General features: G+C 32.7%; 2 protein-coding genes across 3 annotated transcripts in view; both read right to left on the reverse strand.

Annotated features, from left to right (window-relative positions):
* Positions 1–13,099, reverse strand: part of LOC143067265 (von Willebrand factor A domain-containing protein 7-like) — a 57,003-nt gene extending 43,904 nt beyond the window's left edge. For both annotated transcript variants that reach the window (XM_076240374.1, XM_076240373.1), the window contains exons 1-5: positions 12,858–13,099; positions 8,516–8,638; positions 5,703–5,876; positions 4,427–4,499; positions 4,028–4,125 (exon numbers count right to left, since the gene is read on the reverse strand). In XM_076240374.1, the coding sequence (XP_076096489.1) occupies positions 4,028–4,125; positions 4,427–4,499; positions 5,703–5,876; positions 8,516–8,638; positions 12,858–13,077 (688 nt within the window). In that variant the 5' untranslated portion in view covers positions 13,078–13,099. The remainder of the gene's footprint in view (positions 1–4,027; positions 4,126–4,426; positions 4,500–5,702; positions 5,877–8,515; positions 8,639–12,857) is intronic.
* A 6,819-nt stretch (positions 13,100–19,918) lies between these two features.
* On the reverse strand, positions 19,919–22,891 carry LOC143066220 (uncharacterized). The gene is made up of 2 exons (XM_076239218.1): positions 22,393–22,891; positions 19,919–20,413 (listed from the first exon to the last, which is right to left on the reverse strand). Exons 1-2 carry the CDS (start codon positions 22,598–22,600, stop codon positions 19,941–19,943), a joined length of 681 nt encoding a protein of 226 aa, XP_076095333.1. The 5' UTR covers positions 22,601–22,891; the 3' UTR covers positions 19,919–19,940.
* Positions 22,892–24,533: the final 1,642 nt, after the last annotated feature.

Here is a 24,533-nt window from a genome sequence, read left to right on the forward strand (position 1 = left end):
GGAGAAAAAAAAAATCAGTTTGGACTTGTGAAATTTTTCAAAATTTGAATATCGAAAAAGGAAATGGAAACTGAATAAGGAAATGAAAATCGAAAAAGGAAATAGAAACCGAAAAAGGAAATGAATATTGGAAAAGAAAAAGAAACCGAATAAGGAAATGAAAATCGTATAAGGAAATGAAAATCGAATAAGGAAACGAAAATCCAATAATGAAATAGAAACCAAATAAGGAAATAGAAACCGAATAAGGAAACAGAAACCGAAAAAGGAAATGAATATTGAAAAAAGGAAAAAGAAACCGAATAAGGAAAAAGAAACCGAATAAGGAAAAAGAAACCGCATAAGGAAATTGAAATTGAATAAGGAAATGAAAATCCAATAAGGAAATAGAAACTGAATAAGGAACTAGAAACCGAAAAAAGGAAATGAATATTGAAAAAGGAAAAAGAAACCGCATAAGGAAAAAGAAACCGAATAAGGAAAAAGAAACCGAATAAGGAAAATGAAACCGAATAAGGAAATGAAAATCCAATAAGGAAATAGAAACTGAATAAGGAACTAGAAACCGAACTAGAGGCTCTCAAGAGCCTGTATCGCTCACCTGATTCTACTTGGGTTTTTGAAATCATATAAAAAAATATAAAATTTGGCTAAAAGTGACAACACAACCTCATTTATAAGGAAAGGAACATGTTTAATTTCATTCAAAAGTCCCCCACTGGCGGCCATCTTGGATGACGGATTGGCTACAAAGTAACAACACTTGGTCAGCACCTCATAAGGAACATTCATGCCATGTTTGGTTTTATTCCATTCAGTGGTTCTCTAAAAGAAGTCATTTGTATGCATTTCCCATAGGGTCTATGTTAAACTAAGTCCCCTGTTGGCGGCCATCTTGGATGATGGATCGGCTACAAAGTAACAACACTTGGTCAGCACCTCATAAGGAACATTCATGCAATGTTTGGTTTTATTCCATTCAGTGGTTCTCTAAAAGAAGTCATTTGTATGCATTTCCCATAGGGTCCTATGTTAAACTAAGTCCCCCGCTGGTGGCAATCTTGGATAATGGATCGGCTACAAAGTAACAACACTTGGTCAGCACCACATTAGGAACATTCATGCCATGTTTGATTTCATTCCATTCAGTGGTTCTCTAAAAGAAGTCATTTGTATGCATTTCCCATAGGGTCCTATGTTAAACTAAGTCCCACGCTGGCGGCCATCTTGGATGATGGATCGGCTACAAAGTAACAACACTTGGTCAGCACCACATAAGGAACATTCATGCCATGTTTGGTTTCATTCCATTCAGTGGTTCACTAGAAGAAGTGATTTGTATGCATTTCCAATAGGGTCCTATGTTAAACTAAGTCCCCCGCTGGCGGCCATCTTGGATAATGGATCAGCTACAAAGTAACAACACTTGGTCAGCACTCCATAAGGAACATTCATGCTATGTTTGGTTTAATTCCATTTAGTGGTTCTCTAGAAGAAGTCATTTGTATGCATTTCCCATAGGGTCCTATGTTAAACTAAGTCCCCCGCTGGCGGCCATCTTGAATGATGGATCGGCTACAAAGTAACAACACTTGGTCAGCACCCCATAAGAAACATTCATGCTATGTTTGGTTTTATTTCATTCAGTGGTTCTCTAAAAGAGGTCATTTGCATGCATTTCCCATAGGGTCCTATGTTAAACTAAGTCCCCGGCTGGCGGCCATCTTGGAAGATGGATCGGCAACAAAGTAACAACACTTGGTCAGCACCTCATAAGGAACATTCATGCCATGTTTGGTTTCATTCCATTCAGTGGTTCTCTAAAAGAAGTCATTTGTATGCATTTCCCATAGCGTCCTAAGTTAAACTAAGTCCCCCGCTGGCGGCCATCTTGGATGATGGATCGGCTACAAAGTAACAACACTTGGTCAGCACCTCATAAGGAACATTCATGCCATGTTTGGTTCCATTCCATTCAGTGGTTCTCTAGAAGAAGTTCAAAATGTAAATTGTTAACGACGACGACGACGGACGACGACGGACGACGGACGACGGACGACGGACGCCAAGTGGTGAGAAAAGCTCACTTGGCCCTTCGGGCCAGGTGAGCTAAAAAGGAAATGAATATTGAAAAAGGAAAAAGAAACCGAATTAGGAAATGAAAATCGAATAAGGAAATGGAAATCAAATAAGGAAACGAAAATCCAATTAGGAAATAGAAACCGAATAAGGAAAAAGAAACCGAATAAGGAAATGAAAATCGAATAAGGAAATGGAAATCGAATAAGGAAATGAAAATCCAATAAGGAAATAGAAACTGAATAAGGAAATAGAAACCGAATAAGGAAATGAATATTGAAAAAGGAAAAAGAAACCGAATAAGGAAATGAAAATTGAATAAGGAAATGGAAATCGAATAAGGAAATGAAAATCCAATAAGGAAATAGAAACCGAATAAGGAAATAGAAACCGAAAAAGGAAATGAATATTGAAAAAGGAAGAAGAAACCGAATAGGGAAAAGACATCAAATAAGGAAGTGAAAATCGACTAAGGAAATGGAAATCGAATAAGGATGATAATCGAAAAAGGAAAAAGAAAACGAATAAGGAAATGAAAAAAAAATTAGAAGAAAAACTTTTTGAGGAAAAATATTTTGAGGAAAAAAAAATATTTGAGGAAAAAAAATTTTGAGGGAAAAAAAATGAGGAAAAAAAATTTTGAGCCAAAAAAATTTTGAGGAAAAAAAAATTTTGAGGAAAAAAAAAATGGAGGAAAAAGAAATTTTGAGGAAAAAAAAATTTTGAGGAAAAAAAAATGGAGGAAAAAGAAATTTTGAGGAAAAAAAAATTTTGAGGAAAAAAAAAAATTTGAGGAAAAAAAAATTTTGATGAAAAAAAATTTTGAGGAAAAAAAAATTTGAAGGAAAAAAAAAATTCAGTTTGGACTTGTAATATTTTTCAAAATTTGAATATCGAAAAAGGAAATGGAAACCGAATAAGGAAATGAAAATCGAAAAAGGTTATAGAAACCGAATAAGGAAATAGAAACCGAAAAAGGAAATGAAAATTGAAAAAAGAAAAAGAAACCGAATAAGGAAAAAGAAACCGAATAAGGAAAAAGAAACCGAATAAGGAAATGGTAATTGAATAAGGAAATGAAAATCCAATAAGGAAATAGAAACCGAATAAGGAACTAGAAACCGAAAAAGGAAATGAATATTGAAAAAGGAAAAAGAACCGAATAAGGAAATGAAAATCGAATAAGGAAATGGTAATCGAATAAGGAAACAAAAATCCAATTAGGAAATAGAACCCGAATAAGGAAATAGAAACCGAAAAAGGAAATGAATATTGAAAAAGGAAAAAGAAACCGAATAAGGAAATGAAAATCGAATAAGGAAATGGAAATCGAATAAGGAAATGAAAATCCAATAAGGAAATAGAAACCGAATAAGGAAATGAATATTGAAAAGGAAAAAGAAACCAAATAAGGAAATGAAAATTGAATAAGGAAATGGAAATCGAATAAGGAAATGAAAATCCAATAAGGAAATAGAAACCGAATAAGGAAATAGGAACCAAAAAAGGAAATGAATATTGAAAAAGGAAGAAGAAACCGAATAAGGAAAAGAAAATCGAATAAGGAAATGAAAATCGAATAAGGAAATGGAAATCAAATAAGGATGATAATCGAAAAAGGAAAAGAAAACGAATAAGGAAATGACAAAAAAATTTGAAGAAAAACTTTTTGAGGAAAAAAAAAAATTTGAGGAAAAAAAAAATTTGAGGAAATAAAAATTGATGAAAAAAAAAATTGAGGAAAAAAAATTTTGAGGAAAAAAAAATTTTGAGGAAAAAAAAAATTTGAGGAAAAATAATTTTGAGGAAAAAAAAATTTTGAGGAAAAAAAATTTTGAAGGAAAAAAAAAATTCAGTTTGGACTTGTAATATTTTCAAAATTTGAATATCGAAAAAGGAAAAAGGAAAAAGGAACCAACTTGTGTCTGGTAGAATTATTGATACATACTCCATGGTTTTTTGCCTCCCTTGCCTCCTCTTGTTTTAAGTTCAAGATAGCCACTGGTCAGTTTTGTCGTTATCAGGTTTGTTTTACAATCTCCCTCTCTGTAAATATAAGGCAAATGACTATTTCTTACAATTTACAAATAGGGATGTGCAACAAACATAGCTACATGTATAAATGGGTCTCCCCAATTTAATTCGACCATAACAACTGCTTTTATCTTTAGTACACATATTATTGTAATCTACTCATATCTTCAAAATATCAGGTTATCTTCTATTTTAGAGATAAAGAACTATATATATATGATACTCTCAATTATAGTATGTGTAAAAAAAAAATGATTTAACCAACAGGCTATCAAAAAAGAGACCTTTGTTTATATCAAATCATTTGACTCACTTCTTTTCATTGCAGTTACGACAACTAGCTTCATCGGCGTCTGACAAGGGAACGTCAAATTTGTCTGTCATACCTAAAAGAAAAAAAATATCACTTAAAGTGCATTTTTCATCTTGATTGGCACACCATTTCTTTTACACATTTAATCAGTTACTGTAATGTTATAATAATTTAATTGAACAGACGAACGTTTGTATCCCTGGTCAATATTTGGTACAGGAACTCTGGGTTTCACCAGTTTGTATGTTGTCATAAGTTGATTTCATTTAGAATCATGTAAGGGTTGATGTAAAGGTACATATTTGTCTAAACCTAAATCTGAAAAGAAACATAAAAAGTCAAAGATGCGTTAACACGTTGAACTTTAGGAGCCGAAAATGACCTAAAAAATATCAAATTCATCTAAGATTTACTTTACCTGAATGAGATGAACCTATGCTATTAACATTTTTCTTAACTTAGAAAATCGAATTTGAAATAAGTTTAATATGTTTGAATCATGTCAGTGCCGAAACACTGACCGATGAGCATGATACCTTCGGAGATGAACAGGCCGGGGCGCTTATTGAGATGTAACTTCGCAAAGAAAGTTCATACCTAAAACATTTGAAAGCAAGGGATGCCAAAATGCACTGAAACTTCAGGAGCTTGATGACCTAAAAGGACCTTAAATGAATAGTCAAATTCATATAAAGTTAAATTTGCCTGACCGCCTAAGGGAGTTGAAACCTTGGTTCTTACTAAAGCTTTAATTTATGAATTTTTGAAATACAAATAGTCTTTAAATTAAATCATATCTGTACCGAAATTTTAAATATATACTGCAAATTATTAAAATTTCTCGCAAAATATCATTCCAGTTATTCTTTAGTGTATAAAAAAAGTTTTTTTTTCTTCTATTCAATTGGATAAAATCGTCAAAAGTTTTAACTCTTACAGTAAAGTAAGGATAAAAATGATGCAAATCCTTCTTGAATTTTTTCTACAAGAGTATTCCTATAATGTTATTTTCTTCTATGCAATGGAGTCAAACTTTACCTCTACCTGGATCAGAATACTTTCATTTTCAGATGTTGATATCAAAGTTTGCAAAGCCAATTATATTTTTTCATTCTCGACACCTTACGTTCCTGTATCATGGAACATTTATTAATTTACTGTTATGTTGAAATTTAGCAAGAAGTACATATAGAAAAGGATTTTGAGTGTACAAGCCACAATTAAGGTATGTAGAAAAAAAAAGATTCTGAGACAAGCCTTAAAAAAATGTACTTACCGAGATTTTCACAGATTTTGTTGTGTTCAATTTCTACCCAGTTTGTGTTACAGTAGAACATTTGAAGGGTCAGTAGATAACGTCCAATTAAATCCGCAATGAAATTTATATCTAGTTTGTCTTTTGTTGATAGTTCTATAATTGTCTGCCTCGTTTTTATTAAATAGGAATTGCCTAAAAATATTTTTTCACAAAACAAATCAAACATTTGCAGGAAAATATAAGGCGGAGAAAAGAGAGAGGTAAAGCAAAAAATGTCGCAAATGACATCTTAATAGTAATGTGAAAGAGTCTGATCATACAGACATATCATATATTTGTTATAATTATGAGCTGAACATTGGTCGGCAGAAGCCTTCCTCTTTATATAGTTTTGTAGATGGTGTAATTACTCACTCCCCAGTCCCCTAGTTTTGCCATCAAAGAAGATTGATGTACTTTCCCAGATCAAAAAATGAATAAGAAATATTAAAGAATGTTGTGAATGCCAATTAAAGATTGGATGTTATATACATCAACGTTCGAGTGGGATGACAAAGACAATATTTGTACAAACTAAAAGCAGTCTTCACAATTTTGAACGTCGACTTGCTATAAAATACAGGAACGCAATGACAACTACTGTCATATCGTGACAAAGGGATTGGTTCAGTAAGACCCCTTTTTGGCCCCAAAATATAGCAGTTTTACATAATTGTGAAAATGTAATAGTTAAGCTATTATTTAGAAAGTAGAATGTTCCTGCTACATAAATATGGGCTGTTTTTGACAATACAATGCACATATATCGGATACTACATGTAGCATCATTAAGGCATGCTAAATTACTGAAATCTTCAAAATTTTAGCATTTTAGTTAAATTTTAGATGGTGTCCGTCTTAAATGAAAGTGGAAGCATTCGTGTTCATTCTTAATATTGAAATTTAAGTTGTATTTGATGATAAAACATAATATATACAAAGGTAGAGGATGAACACGAGTGCGGCCACTTTCATTTTTGACAAAAAAAAAACACCTGAAAAGTGACGTTTTTTTTGCATATTTGATAGATTTTTTTAGATTTAAGCTTGAATCGGAGCGTTTTAATGACTAAATCAGTTAAAATCTATCACATAAACTAATCGAATCAATTGAAATAGACATTAAGGTGTTTAAAAAATGTTTAAAATCATTTGTTAGATGAACTTGAAAATTGAGGCCAAAATCGGTCCTTACCGGACCTACTCCTTTCAGTAAACCTGATAGGACATATTGTAGGAATAGGGCACGCTATTTGGTTATACTGCTTAACATTAGACTAGTAAACAAATATTCCACGCCTTTTTATGAGTCAACAACATTTTCATTTTTACATTTGAATCCCGCAATTCAAATTAAGAAGTTAACACAAGAGAAGTAATATCAGAGTATTTATATACAATAAACTGTGTAAATGTAAAAATATAAGTATGTACACCATTTTATCCGGCTGTGTGAGGGTTACTATTAAGAGCGGAAATGGGGAATGTGTCAAAGAGACAACAACCCGACCATAGAAAAGACAACAGCAGAAGATCACCAACAGGTCTTCAATGCAGCGAGAAATTCCTGGACCCGGAAGCGTCCTTCAGCTGGCCCTTAAACAAATTTATATACTAGTTCAGTGATAAATGAACGCCATACTAAACTCCAAATTGTACACAAGAAACTAAAATAAAACAAGACTAACAAAGGCCGGAGCAAAAATGAAGCGGGGTTAAACATGTTTATGAGATCTCAACTCTCCCCCTATACCTCTAGCTAATGCAGAAAAGTAAACGCATAACAATACGCACATCTAAATTCAGTTCAAGAGAAATTCTTAGAAGATGTAACCAAAGAAAATAAACAAAATGACAATAATACATAAATAACATCAGTCTACTAGCAATTAATTGACATGCCAGCTCCAGACTTTAATTAAACTGATTGAAAGATTATGTCTTCATCATCATTCATGAATATCAGGCACAATGTATACTGATATGACTTTTTGTGTTAGCCAGGCTAATAATTTACAAAGCGTTCTTTTTTGGGTTGTTATTCTGACTTTAGTACAGTACATATTAGGTGAGTCTGAATTTTGCTCGACTACTGTATGTTTACTTTCGCTTTCGTCTACTTTTAAGGTCATGTATACACCAAACGCTGATCCCTTGTTGTTCACATCGTTGTTCTATGGTCTACAGTTTTCTGTAACCATGACAAATATTTATTTCACGAAAACACTCGTGCGGTTGGACGAAAAACAAATCACGTTTGTTTTTAATTCAAGGGAACGTATAACCTTGCGCGATGCACTCGCGCGTGGCTATTTTTAACCAGGCCGAAACTTATCGCGATTAGTCCAGTGATACTGACTTTTGAATTGTTTTACATTGTCATTTCGGGACCTGTTATAGCTGATTATACGGTATGGTCTTTGCTCATTGTTGAAGGCCGTACGGTGTTAATTTCTGTGTCATTTGGTCTCTTGTGGGGAGTTGTCTCAATGGTAATCATACCCTATCTTCTTTTTAATATACACACCAAAGAAAATTTACAAAAAATGTAAACTTGGTATCACTGTTTTTAAAAACGCCATAGAGAGATAAAGAGAAAAGATGTTGTACATGTATACGTGCAAATATGACAACTCTCCATCCACTCACAATTTGTAAAGAGTAAACAATTATAGGTCGAATTGCGGCATTATACACATATGTTGATAAAACTTGTGTCAGATCCGATTTGTATCGTATATGAAATTTTATAATTATAGACTTAAAACATTAAAATTAATCTATAGACTGACCTTCAGCTATCAGTTCATCAGCCATGATATGTGTTGGATTGTTGTAAACTTCTCGAAACCTTTCACTCATACTTGAGATTATTAGATCTACTACTTCTCCGTAGTTTTCTCTTGCAGTTTCATCTACAAATGAAAATTGAATTGAAGATTGTGTATTGACAAAAATGGGAAGGTCCTTACCACTATTGAAGAATAGATGGGCCGAATACTTTAAAGAACTTCCAAATAGACCAACTCCAGCTAATACACCAGTTATCAACAAAGCAGATGAAGAGCTTCACATAAACCTTAAGTTAACCTACTTACAAAAGTCGAAATAAAACAAGCTGTAAAAACGTTGAAGTCAGAAAAGGCAGCAGGTCCGGACAAAATTCCACCAGAAGCCCTTAAGACCAGCCTAGACCTAACCTCTTACATAAGCAATCAGTAATATGTGGCAGCAAGAAGAAATGCCTCAAGAATAGAATGAGGGCCACCTAATAAAACTTCCAAAGAAAGTAACCTTAAAGAATGCAAAAATTACAGAGGAATTGCATTAATATCAGTGGCAGCATAGGTACTAAATAGAATCCTCTTCTAAAGGCTATAGACGAAAAAACTCAGAGAACTGCAAGCAGGATTCAGAAAAGACCGATTCTGCATAGACCAAATAGCCACACTACGCATGGTAATAGAACAGTCCATAGAGTGGAACACCTCGATACTGATTAACTTCGTTGACTTCGAAAAGGCATTTCATTTTTGGCAGCTCGGATAGAGAAACCCTTTGGAACATCATGGCTCATTATAGAATACCACAATCATTCATAAACATTATCAGAAACTCTTATAACAACATGAAATACAGAGTTGTACTTGAAGGCAAGCTCAGCGAGAGTTTTGATGTCAAAACTGGAGTAAAACAAGGTTACATTCTATCACCTTTTCTTTTCCTCTTGACAATAGACTACATCATGAAAGAAGCAACTGAAGGGAAAAGAAATGGAATCCAATGGACAATCTGGCAACAACTAGAAGACTTGGATTTTATAATTGTGGATGATATAGCCCTTATATCCACAACAACAAATGTAAGAAAACAAAACCTTCTCTCTTCAATAAATATAAAGCTTGGACTCAAACTAAACGCAAAACCAAACGCAGAAGGACAAAAGTAATGAAGATCAATACCAAAAGTAAACAACCAATAAGTATGATACCAACATCGAAGAACTAGATGAGTTTACTTATCTAGGAAGCATTGTCAACATAGTACAGACGATAATGTAAAAGCAAGAATCAACAAATCCAGAGCCATCTTAAGTAACGACCATTTGATATTCTGGGGGGGGGAGGATTTTGAAAATAAATAACTCAGCCTTGATAATCACAAAAATAAATGGTCTGTTCTGTGGTAGTTTGAAAATAAATTACCTGACTTGCAATGTATTGAAAATAAATAACTCAGCAGGTCTAATCGAAAGTATGAGATGGCACCATATTCTTCATAAATTCATCTTTTTACCCCAAAAAAATCGGGAAACACTTCCCAATTTTTTTTAATAATAAAAGTATAAATATTATTTAAATATACTTGAAACGTCTGAAAATTGGTTTCATTTAACTTGAGGTATATTTTCTCAGGAAACCTTACCTCACTTTTATTTTAATAGGGCCGTAGCTACATTGAGTCAAATGCCTCATGTAGGAAATTTCAAAACCAAACACTTGTCTCTATATCAAATTGTGTTCACCGCGAGTGCCTTGCAAGAAACAGTGCTGATTTCCCTCAGACATAGCCCTGATTTTTCGGGATCAATGTTTCTTATTTATTTGCCTTTTGTCCATTGATTGCCCTTCTGTATTCTGTTAGTGTTGCATTCCTTTTGTTATCTAGTAATTTTGTTATGAACTTGATAATGAGTTTTTAAAAAAACAGCAACCACAGACTTAACTATGTGAATTCCAATTTTGCTTTATCATGCACATTGGTCTTTTGATGTTGTCCCTAGAAACTTAAGTCTTGCACTGAATTTATAAATCAAGAAAATAAAATGGGTATGGATAGGCCACACACTGCGAAAAAACAACAAACAGCATTACAAGGCAGGCACTTTAGACAGTGGAATCCTCAAGGAAAAAGAAACAGAGGACGATCAAGAAACACCTGGCGCAGGGACACATAATCTGAAATAACACAGCAAGGATACAACTGGAACACCTTAGAAAAGCTGCGCTAAATCGAGTTAGATGGAGAGAGTTCGTCAATTGCCTATGCTTCCCGATGGAGCCAAGGGCCTAAGTAAATAAGAAAGTTAGTATTGTCTTGTAAATACAGAGATACTGAACATATTTTATTTAATGTAAAGTTATATGAAACCAGTGACTGGTGAAAAATAATGTTAAACCAATTATTGAACCAATGCATGCATATATCATAAACTTACTCTTCTGTGCAAGATTTTTTCATTTTGTACGCATGTATTTTGGGTAGTCAATCGTCAAACAAATATTTTTGTCCATTGATTGCCCTTCTGTATTCTGTTAGTGTTGCATTCCTTTTGTTATCTAGTAATTTTGTTATGAACTTGATAATGAGTTTTTAAAAAAACAGCAACCATAGACTTAACTATGTGAATTCCAATTTTGCTTTATCATGCACATTGGTCTTTTGATGTTGTCCCTAGAAACTTAAGTCTTGCACTGAATTTATACATTTTGCTTTGAAAACAAAATATTGTAAAAAAAAAATTTTAAATCAAAATTTGCATTTTCAGATTATGAAAGGGTCTTCGGATCACCCAGAAAGCATGATATTGCATTATTTCTTCTATAACTTCTTGGGCCTTCAGTGGCTCCAAAACCCTGCATAAATTTTTTGGACTCGCTCCGATCGGCAACTTCTGTTTCTACTTCTAATTCTATCAATACGCGGCAACCATCAATAAGTTGATTAGTTTGGCAATACTTTTTAAAGAGGCTAGTTACAACCAAACTTTAATACAATGCATGTATGCAATATATGTATATGCAGTTGGGAATAAAAAAAAAAGCCTGATTCATTTCTGCAGAGGATGATAATTAATTCTGATTAAATGGTACATAATGACTTGACTATTATAATAATACATGTATTATTTATAATAAACAAATCATTTAAAAATTTTATGTTTTCGAATATCATAAATATAGTTGTGAAAATGAATAATCAGTCCCTTGCTTTAATAGTGCAGCAAAATAAATAATCTGTCCTCATATTTTTAAAAAATAAATAACTCCTGCCCCCCCCTCCTCCCCAGAATATAAAATGATCGTCCCCTTAAGAAAAGTATGGAGTGCCAAGAACATCTCAAGAAGCACAAAAAATGAAAATTTTCAATTCCAACGTAAAATCAGTGTTCTTGTATGGATCAGAGACCATGGAGAACAACTAAAACAATGTTGTCTAGACTCCAAAGGTTCATCAACAACTGCCAAAGGAGATTCATGAACATCAGATGGTTCGACAAAGTAAGAAATGGAAGTCTATGGAAAAGAGCTAAACAAAAGCCTATTGGCATCCAAATCAAGAAAATAAAATGGGTATGGATAGGCCACACACTGCGAAAAAACAACAAACAGCATTACAAGGCAGGCACTTTAGACAGTGGAATCCTCAAGGAAAAAGAAACAGAGGACGATCAAGAAACACCTGGCGCAGGGACACATAATCTGAAATAACACAGCAAGGATACAACTGGAACACCTTAGAAAAGCTGCGCTAAATCGAGTTAGATGGAGAGAGTTCGTCAATTGCCTATGCTTCCCGATGGAGCCAAGGGCCTAAGTAAATAAGAAAGTTAGTATTGTCTTGTAAATACAGAGATACTGAACATATTTTATTTAATGTAAAGTTATATGAAACCAGTGACTGGTGAAAAATAATGTTAAACCAATTATTGAACCAATGCATGCATATATCATAAACTTACTCTTCTGTGCAAGATTTTTTCATTTTGTACGCATGTATTTTGGGTAGTCAATCGTCAAACAAATATTTTACTCGGTCAATGTTGTGAATATTAGTTTAGAAACCGAATTTCAATATATAAATGATCAAAACCAAACAGGATCCAGACAGAACAAGAACACCCGTTTATAATACAAATGCCTGTTAATACATTGAAAAATTGAAAAACGAAATTTGTCTCCCGAGCCTAATGTAAAAAACATCAAAAACTAACGAAAAAGTACAAAACAATGATCTCCTGGGTATTAGCCTATGTGAACGAAATAACTGACGACGAACAAGTCATTAAAATGTGGGTTTAACGTCAGTCGTGATTTAGTCTATGTATGCTAAAGTTATTTCCCATTAACCTACCTTTTCCGAATATTGTGTCGAGTACAGCAACAGCACTTTTTTCAGCATCTGGTGGATTGCCAGTTATGTAGCTAACAGCAGCCCGGGCTACAGCTTCTTTTGTTATAGCGGAATGTGTATAATAGGTTGGATATTTGAATTCCATGAAAAAGAACTGAACAGATGGACATATCAATGATATTCCTATCACCACGTTAATTAAAGGAACATGCATTTTCATACTAACCAGGAAGAATATGCATAGATTACGTAACTTGTATATATCTTGCTATCTTATCGTTACTAAGATACATGTATATCAATGAGTCAATAGTACAGTGATTTATTTTCTGTCTGTTTGTTTTTTCTTGTATTTTGTCTGTAGTAAGGTTGCAATTTATATATCTCAAACAACACAAATATGCAAAAGCCTCTGATCGATAATGTATTTTAATCACATAAGTACAAAATTAATATATAATTTTATATGAATGACTGTTGATCTGTTTTATTTATAATGAATGCAAACGTTATATGCATGACTCTGTTGATATTATTATGCTACTACATTGTACATCGTCTATACGTCAGACTCTGTTGATGTGTTCTTAATATAATGCTTCAGATATGTTCTCATTATATTGCTACATGTATAGGTATGATTTCGTTGATATGTTCTTATAATACTGTTACAGATATACATATTACTCTGGTAATGTGTTCTAGTTATAATACAGCTACAGATATACATATGACTTGTTGATGTGTTCTACATGTAGTTATACTGCTACATATAATATACACGTATGATTTTGTTGATATGTTCTTATAATACTTCTGCAGATATACATGTACATGACTCTTTTGGTGTGTTCATGTTATTCTCGGCTACAAATAAATATATGACTCTTTTGATGTGTTCTAGTTACACTTCTACACATATACTAGTACATATAACTCTTTTGATGTGTTCTTATTATAACGTTACAGATATACATACAACTCTATTGATGTGTTCTTATTATAATGCTACAGATAAACATATGACTCTGTTGATGTGTTCTAGTTATACTGCTACAAATAAACATACTCTTTTGATGTGTTCTAGTTACACTTCTACACATATACTAGTACATATAACTCTTTTGATGTGTTCTTATTATAACGTTACAGATATACATGTACATACAACTCTATTGATGTGTTCTTATTATACTGCTACAAATAAACATAATATTATGACCCTGTTGATGTGTTCTTATTATAATGCTACAGATAAACATATGACTCTGTTGATGTGTTCTAGTTATACTGCTACAAATAAACATACTATTTTGATGTGTTCTAGTTACACTTCTACACACATACTAGTACATATAACTCTTTTGATGTGTTCTTATTATAATGATACAGATATACATATGACTTCGTTGATGTGTTCTTATTATAATGCTACAGATATACATATGACTATGTTGATGTGTTCTTATTATAATGCTACAGATATACATATGACTTCGTTGATGTGTTCTTATTATAATGCTACAGATATACATATGACTATGTTGATGTGTTCTTATTATAATGCTACAGATATACATATGACTTCGTTGATGTGTTCTTATTATAATGCTACAGATATACATATGACTATGTTGATGCGTTCTTATTATAATGCTACAGCTATACATATGGACAAAGCGCATGCGCAAAATAGTAGGACGTTTATTTAAATCGATGAGAAGAGAACAGAGAAAAATTGATAATTAGACACAGTATGCAGGGAAATTTATCAGGAGTCATTTCAAACACAAACATTACAACAATATAATTCCCTTATACAATCATTTGGGCAGAAAAACGTGCAATTTTCCACAAACTCGAAGATAGCTTTTAAAATTATTTGCCGCCATCTTTATTTGTTTACCTTCAGTACAACTAGGTTAACTTTACATTGAAAATGTGCCGCTAACTGTAATAGCAAGGTACAAAAATTAATATTTAATAATCATCACACAAGATCTCAAACCTTTAGTTATGCCAAGCAATAAACTCGTAAAGTTTATCATCAAGACAACAGCAAGCCCACCACTCCCGTAGTACTTTCAGATAGCAAAGAAATCTGGCTTAAAAAGAAGGTTATAGCATCAAACCAAGTAGAAAACTCAATAATTTGATGGAGTGCAAGTAGAGCAAATAGCAAAAATAGATTTGATTTTTTAGAAAAAAATATCAAACATAAAATAGACACACTAGGCCGTATCTGGATATACATCTGGTTTGGAACATGCGACCTGACACCTAACAACAAAAAGATATATATCCGTACCATCTCATGGAGGAGAAACCATCTCGCATATCAATGAATTCTACTGTTAATGCATATAACTGACAAGAAAATTTAAAGACTGTAGGGTTACCACACTAGAAACTCCTTTATTCAATACGCCGTTGGAATAAAGCCAAAAACAAAAAACACCAGATGATTTCAAATCACAAGACACCGAATAAGCAGAACAAGTCATAAAATTTAACAACAAAGTCAAATAACTAAACACAGAAGTTAACAGCCATACACCAAAATTCTGAAACGACTTGAAAGTCAAATCAAAATAGAAGAAAGGAGCACAACGCACATCAGCCGAAGGAAACCACTACAACTTTGATTTATATGTAGATGGCATACACTCGGACAACATACTAGCACGCACATGGCTAAAGAAAATAGCAGATCAGACACAACTAGATTGTTGGTTGTGTTTGCTGTTCGAGGTCAGTACGGTCTCTTTCGCACTAAACCGAGACTCCAAACACACAAACCAAATAATCCACATTAGAAAGCTAAAGATACAATAGAAACCAGGAAAAATAATACACTGAACTGAATTAGATCATTGGTCAAATGTTACGGTTTTATTTTTTAGGTCAGTACGGGTTCTTCTACGCTACATCAAAAACTGTAACACTAAAAACAACATATATTTGTACATCTTATTAACATGAACTTAGTAGCTACAATATTGATAGTCGGCTTATCCCGTCAACACTAAATAAAAACATGCTACACAATGGTAGACGACCACTTTCACTACCAATAAAAGGGAAGACAAAACATCACCTTGTATTACTCTAAGTACTATTTGGAGGCGACATAGAACAATAATCCTAGAACAAAGCAACAAATACCCATGTGGGCTATGTGATCACACTGTAACATGGAAATGCGAAGGTGTATGCTGCGTTGATTGTGAAATATGGCATCATAAATCATGCATCGAATTATGCACAGCTGACTATGAACTAGTAGAAAGATCTAATGTTTAATGGCTTTGTTGTAAATGTGAAAACATTAACATGTCATCCTTTACATTTCATAACTACGCGCTAAGCAGAGATTTCCAATAAAATGACTTTACTCGACATAACCGACCTAACTTAACGTATTTCGTCATATTGCATAGAAGCATGACGGAGGGGAGAATACACTGCATGCTTGTTTTTCTCTTTGAACACACAGTTTTTGCTGGAATATACTTTATGTAAAATCAACCCCAACTATTTTTCTTTAATCTTTGAATATTTTGTCATTAATCTTTGAATGATTTTATTGACACACATATTATAATTGAATAAGAAAGTTAGCAACTTGTAATCAAATACACCCATCATTTCTTTTCATTTCACTTGACCCATATTTTAGTTCTTCACAAATTCTGAATTTTAAAAACTACCATGACAAAATTTAGCATGAAAATATTAAAATAATGAATTCCGAAGCGAGAAGGCTGTCTGTTTTATTTGTTTTACACGGTTTAACGTCTAAAGTAGATTCCAACACACCCGAATGTAAAAGGTGTACTCGACTTTTTGTTTTCAATATTGTTTTTCTATAATTTAATTGAAGATAATTTGATATGGGCAGAAATTCATATCATTGATATATTTATCAAATAGTACTTTTTCGTCTTTACCTATATATACTAATGTGTGGGACGATTTTGTTTGTCCTTGTATACCTTAAAGTGCATTTGAGAATACAGGGGTAAAGGGCGTATTCCCCCTTCCGATCGCTAAATAATTTTGAAAATCTCATGTTTTCCAAAATATCTATACAAATATTAAGCGTATAATCGTCCAAATTATTTTTCGCATTGCTCCGCTCGTCAGTATAAATCCAGTTATTGCGAACTACACCCTCTTTCAAATATCTTGGATAAATTGTATTGCACGAAAAAAAACTTATATGGTTGTCGCTTGACTTTGATAAATACTTTTAAAAAAAAAACAATGTCGGAACATTAGGCATCTCGCATGAGATTTAAAAGTTTAAGACTACATACTGAATTGGATTTTTCCGTGTTTTAGTAGCTCACTTAACACAGAAATGTCATACTGACGTGTAATCTAATGGACACCTGGAAACTACATATAATCTGCTATACAGTTATGACCACTAATGATCATACAGACACTCTGTGCTTTTGACATGACAAAAGGTCTTGCTTTTCTAGGCTGTATATGAATTTTTTATACTTAATTTGTGATATGTACAAAAACAAGGTGTAGTATAATTGCCAATGAGACAACTCTTCACAGGAGATCAAATGACACAGATATGTTAACAACTATAGGCCACCATATGGCTTTCATCAATGAGCAAAGCCCATACCGCATAGTCAGCCATAAGACGCCACAAAATGAAAATGTATAACAACTAAAACGAGAAAACAAACGGCCAAATTAATGTTAAAAAAATGAACGAAAACACAACAACAAACAATAATCACTGAATTACAGGCTCCTGACTTGGGACAGACACATCTACACTAGGACAATAGTGTAACAGTACGACATGATTGATCAATATCATAAACTGGAGAATTATTCTCTATTTATTAGTTGTAGTTGTTTTTTAAATAGTGGTCAACAGCTGTGGATACTATCAGATCGGTATATTGGAAATACTAGAAATTGCTGTTTTAGCCCCAAATTGAGGACAAATTAAAAAACAAAGTTAGAAGACAACAAATAAGAGCAGAATAGAAAGCAAACCATCTTCAACCTACTGGAAAAAGGAAACCTACGAATACTAATTATTAACTGTAGTAGATTAAAAGACAAATCATCAGAATTCAAGGCAGCAGTCCATCACATAAAACCCGACATAATTTGTGGAACAGAATCATGGTTAAAAATAGAAAATCCTGGGAAAATCGAACAAAAGACGCAATAAAATCAAACGAAGTATTCCAAGCATATAGAAATGACAGGAGAACGATTGAAGGAGGAGTATTTAAATTAGTCCATAATGACACCATAACTGTAGAACAAACTGAACTTGTTACAATCTTCGAAATAGAATGGGTTAAAATACAACTTAAAGGGGAAAATGGACTACTTATCGGCTCATTCTAAATGCCACAAAAGAACATGAAATGTGAAGAAGAAGTAGATAAATCACTCAACATGGCAAAAGCTAGAAATACCAACATCATGTTAACAGGAGACTTCAATTGTCCAGATATTAACTGGGAAACATCAACAGTTTACTCAAACGCAAACGATAAAGAAATCCAAAACAAAATTATGCAACTAACAGCCACATTCCAACTTACTCAAATACATAAACTACCAACAAGAGAAAACAACCTCCTTCATTTAGCATATACCATCAATCCGTCTTTATATTAAAACATAAAAAAACGCACCAGGCATATCAGATCATGTAATGGTGATAACAGACTGCGACACTTAGCCAGACTATCAACGCAGCAAACCAAGAAAATGCTATATCTACTCAAAGGCAAATTGGGAAAAACTAAATGAAGACATCTCTAAAACATCAACAAGAATTAAACAGATGTATACACAAGGTTCAAATGTCCAATAAATGAGTGACACGTTCAAAAAAAAGTTATTCCAAAGCATGGACAAACATATATCATCCAAAGAAATCCGCTAAAATAATAGCCTTGAAATTCCCTGGATAACACACAAAATAAGGAAGATGTTAAAAAAGAAAAGCCGATTATACCAGCAAGCTAAAAAAAAACAAAATAATTGGTCAAACTACATGCACTTCCAAACAGAAGTCAAAAGCCAAATTAGGAAAGCTAAATGGTCATATATCAACGACTCCATACTAAAGTGCATAGAAACAAACAATACCAAGCCGTTCTGGAAATACATCAAATCCAGAAAAAAATACAACATCGGAGTAGCCCATTAAAAACATAGGGATGTCATCAGTGACAGCAAAGGGAAAGCTGAAATACTAATTCAACAATTCAAATCGATTTTCACAATAAATAAGTCCACAACAATACCAGACACAACAAAACGTATTGAGGAATCTATACAAACCTCATAATAACAGAAAAGGGACTAGATAAACTGATGAAAGATGTTTACCCATCAAAAGCTTCTGGAACAGATGGATTTCCAAACAGAATTTTGAAAGAATGTGCCGAATTATAACAGGACTGACAGCAATCTTCAAAAAATCTACAGACACTGGAACCCTTTCACAAGATTTGCTTAACGCAAACATATCATGCGTTTTCACAAAAGGCGATAAACATGCTGATGAGAATTACAGACCTGTATCGTTAACATCAGTACCATGTAAGATCCTGGAACATATAATACGCAGGCATTTAATGAAATAATATAATGCTAGCCCAACTGGAACTACAAGATCTCCAGCCAGAAATTAATATTTATGTACAAAGTGGTAGAGGGGCTGGTTCAATCTATTGTTAACGTTATTTAAAGTTTTGTTTGTATACCCCTACTTCCTTTTCATAATTTTATTCTATAACGTATTAAAGCTATCTTTGAAAATCTTATAAAATAAAAAATTCATAGTTTTCTAAATTAATGTTAATTGTATGAAAAAATTCTAGAATCATTTCCATCAAATTTTCAATGGCTTAATATATCAGTCGAAAACAAGGACAGGGACGGACCCTCTATGATTTATTCAGAATGTTAAGTTCCTTTTTAAATACAATAGTAAATATAACTTTAGAATAGTCTTTTGAAAAAACAATTTATTTTAATTATATAACTAGAATCGTCAACAAAAATATGTCAAATATACACTTATCTCCGCATCTGTGTAAAGACAGGCGGTAAACTCTGGGTATGTTGAGTATGAGCGTTAGATGAAAATGGTGACGGTAATGGAGATGATGAACGTTGAGACAACAGGTATAATGGCGTCGGCGCTCGGTCACTAGGTGGTGGATGGATCTGTAATACCGGTATCTGTGGCATGTTTGTAGACACTTTATTAGTTGACAGTATGTTAGACGGAACGATTATCAAGTATAGACTTCCAATCAAAAGAATCACTGAAGATGAGCAATATAAAAAGAACGACCATGACAATTCAGTTGTCGTCGACTTCTTGTTGAGGTTAGGGATATTGTCGTACGTAATACTGGAGTAAGTTGCACCATAAATACATTCAACGCTGACTGACAAGGCCACTGAAATGTAGAGTGTATTATGAAACGTGTTGTGACAAAATATTTTAATAGCCGTACTGTTTAAACAAAAATCGCATAAGATATCTCGTTAAAAATCTAAAGTATGTGTATGGCATAAATATAATCCTTAAATTTTCTATAACACAATTGAAGTATTGTAATATGATTACGTTTTCATTCAAATTTTATCGACAAACTTGTAAAATATCTGCCGTCTCTACACAGGCAAAATTTGCTCACGTGAATTTCACATGAATCTCACATGAAATTCAGGTGAAAAAAATCACGTGAGATTCACCTCAAACGAGCAAATACATGAAACTAACATGAACATTTTCATGTATACTAAATCTTAATGAATCTCCAATGAAATTTTTCACATGAATTTCACGTGAACTTTTCAAAATAAATAATTGTATTTTTCATGATTTTGATAATTAAATTTGAAAAAGATGTTATTTAAATAACCTTATTTTTTATAATTGATGTGAATTTCACGTGAAAAAAATACATGTGATTTTCACGTGAAATTCACATAAGTTTGACAATGAGATTCATGAGAAACTCACATAAACTGATTTCATGTGAGTTTCACGTACAAGTTCGTTTGAGGTGGAATTGAGATTCACATACATTTATATTCATTTGAAATTGGTGTTAGTGAAATTTGCCTGTGTAGTCTATCAGATTCTATATGCAATAAAAAAAAAAGTAATATTGCACTAAAATGTCAAGATAGTGTTTTCTTGCCTAGTTCAGTCTCTTTAAATAATACATATGTATCTGAATGGTATACCTGCAAGAAGAGTTGCTGCCGCTGAGTTTTTAGACCATCTTAAAGCTGTACTTTTCTTCTGACACGTTGTGAAAACAGCAGTGATAAACGACAGTCCAGTTATAATGGCACTTACAATACCCAGGAAACTACACAAAAATACCATTACTGAAAAAGTAGAATAATTTAGAAATAACACCGGTTAAAAGATTTGAAGGTTATGTCGTTAGTTCGTGTTTTATATGCAACCAAAGCAAAAACAAATAAATTTGTCTGTATAATGGGTATAATGGTATGTATTTTCACTGATAAAGGAACCGTCTTAGTAACACAATGAAGAGTTATATTGAACATTGCAAAAGAAATGTTTTTGAAAATTGTTTTCCCTAAAATTTCTTGTTTTCAGATACATATATATTACTGTGATAAACTCTTCAAACAATCTTGTATGACTGTAATGCGATATCAACTCGACGATATTAATTTTGAATTATTCAAACAAGAAATATCACTTAAAACTAAAGTATTATAATTTCTCCAAAGTTTATATTTACACAGGTTGATGCAGAATGTCACAGCATAGACGTTATACCCGTATTGGGTATTACATCTATAGTCACAGCATAGACGTTATTACCGTTTTGGGTATTACATCTATAGTCACAGCATAGACGTTATACCCATATTGTGTATTACATCTATAGTCACAGCATAGACGTTATAACCGTATTGTGTATTACATCTATAGTCACAGCATAGACGTTATACCCATATTGTGTATTACATCTATAGTCACAGCATAGACGTTATAACCGTATTGGGTATTACATCTATAGTCACAGCATAGACGTTATAACCGTATTGGGTATTACATCTATAGTCACAGCATAGACGTTATACCCGTATTGGGTATTACATCTATAGTCACAACATTATATGTCGTTGAATTAAAATGTACAAGAATGAATCAAAAGAACAAAATTTAATATATCCCATGTGTGCGTTATACACTTTATTCTATCAAAAGTCTAATTGCATATAGGTCATCATTTGTGTAATAACAACACTTTTATGTTAATCAAGGACCTTAACTATTGTACGTCAATACAAATGTCTGTAAACAATTCCACTCCCTCCTATTTTCTTTTTTATTGAAGACAAAAATGTTTCTATTCTCTTCTGTAAAAAAGATTTGTATATAAAAAAACAATAAAAACAAAACCGCTTTAAAACTTCTAAATTAATCTTTGCTTTACCATTATTTCATAATATAACCGGAAGTACTTACTTGGTACACTTCCTCTTTGAGTGATTGTGAAGCATGCTTTTGATTTATCATCGTCATGTGTACAAACTTTCCATAATCCACAGGTGGCACTGGTGCTAGTTCTCTCTGACCAATGAGTCGTTGAAAAACCAACAATTTGTATTATAAATCCAACACATAAAATTAATGGTCCCGGTAGGAGATTTACAAACTGTTCCTTATTTTCCATTAACCCCCGAACATGATTCTTTCTTTTTTATATAAGTTATGATAATTACAGAAAAGGTTCCATTCCCTAAAACAACGCTTACTTTTGCAATTAGTAAAATTTAATGAATAATGACTAGCCTTAATCTGGAGGTAGAACCGAACGAACTCTCACTTTTATCATGGAACCTCATATTCATATTCCATATTTAGTTGATACAGTAACAAAAATAAAGAATTTTACAATTGTTTGTTTTCTTCCAGCTGAAGCTTTTCACATTATTTTTGTTTTAGCTAATAAAACAGGTGCAAAAATTAATATACGGTAAACAAGTGAACTTGTTATGGTAGAAGACCATTTCAAATAGCATAGGAGATTAAACATTTAAAGTAACTTTTAGTCCACTTTTGAACTGATAAATTACCCTTTCAAGTACTATTAAGACCTACAGTTTATGTTTAAAATGTAATGTCTTGTGTTTGCATATAATTTGAATAAATAAATTCGAATTTCAATTTCCCAGTTATCAATGTTAACTATGGTGTTATCTGGTTATATTGAATGATACGGTGATAAATTAGTTCTTAGTCTGTTTAATTCATTTAGACCATTACAACACTGATAGATTTACTTCAATAACGTTATACAATTTGTATCAATGCAAAGTAGTATGTACTTAAATATACACAAATCAACATTATGCTGTTAATAATCAACGCAAAATTATACATTTTTTTAAAGCACACATACTTTATTATTTATCTATATTCTGTTGTTATTTCATAAACAGCGTCATCTGCATTTCTGTCCTTCAATTAAATAGATATATATTATATTAAAAGTGTGCATCATAGGAATGATTTGAGATGAATAAAAACATTTCCAAATCTTAAATTTATGACGTTTATTAAGAGGAAGTACTTTTTTATTTTACCTTTAAAATTAAAATCAAAAATAAAAGAATTATATGTTTCATTTTTCCTTAAATGGCTTTATCATATTATTTTCATTTGCATATTAACTAAACTTGCTACTTATGACCTTGTTATACTTTTATGATATGTTTGTTTAAAACTATCACTGTTTGTCGTTCACTGGGCATGATTAATAAAATTGAGAATGGAAAGGGGGAATGTGTGAAAGAGACAACAACCCGACCGTAGAGAGGACAACAGCCGAAGGTCACCAATTGGTCTTCATTGCAGCGAGAAACTCCCGCACCCGGAGGCGTCCTTCAGCTGACCCCTAAACAAATATCTATACTAGACGTCATACATTTATATTTTGTTTTTGTCACGAGATTATTAAAGTTTCGACTTTCTTATTTTATGTCACAGGAAAAGAGAGTGAACTTTGTTTTTTCACTGAAAGCCATCAGATACTATTAGACTGAAGATGATATGAGAAAGGTAAGTCAGTAATTGACATTGAACAGCGGAAATTGTGGATTCTACGTGCATATTTGTTGTTGAACAATGTTGCTGCAGATGTGTTGCCTCTTTTGACATAATTCATTGCGGAAAACTTAGGTCACTCTTGAAATCTTTTATGCTTTATGCATACATTCTTTTTGTCAGATTTGTAAATGATTATTTTGTGCTGGTTTTTTTTTTCTTTTTGTGTTTTTTGTGTTTTTTTTTATGTTTATGCACTTGATGCATAATGTGCTCTATCTACTGTTCATATACTGCATGTTTCCGAAACAGCGTTTCTAATGCGCACTTGTTTCATAGACAACTGGGTTGCGTTCTGTATCGTAGCAGCCAGGGGCCGTGTTATCGAAAGTGTCCTAAGATTTGTCTTAAGATATATCTGAGGACAAATTATAGGTCAGTCTTAGGACTGTCTTATGATATATCTCAGACTACACATCGAAGGTGTCCTAAAATAATCTTAACAAATATGTTCTATCGTAGTCATAAGTGAAATTTTCTCGCCGTATGATAATGTAATT

The sequence above is a fragment of the Mytilus galloprovincialis genome, chromosome 3, assembly GCF_965363235.1.
Source record: "Mytilus galloprovincialis chromosome 3, xbMytGall1.hap1.1, whole genome shotgun sequence".
NCBI classification, from domain to species: Eukaryota; Metazoa; Mollusca; class Bivalvia; order Mytilida; family Mytilidae; genus Mytilus; species Mytilus galloprovincialis.

Coding starts and splice junctions, on each gene's coding strand:
- LOC143066220 (XM_076239218.1), bottom strand. CDS start 22,600: ATGGAAAATAAGGAACAGTTTGTAAATCTCCTACCGGGACCATTAATT. Junction 20,414..22,392: donor TCAAAGAGGAAGTGTACCAA/GTAAGTACTTCC, acceptor ATTTTTAACGAG/ATATCTTATGCGATTTTTGT.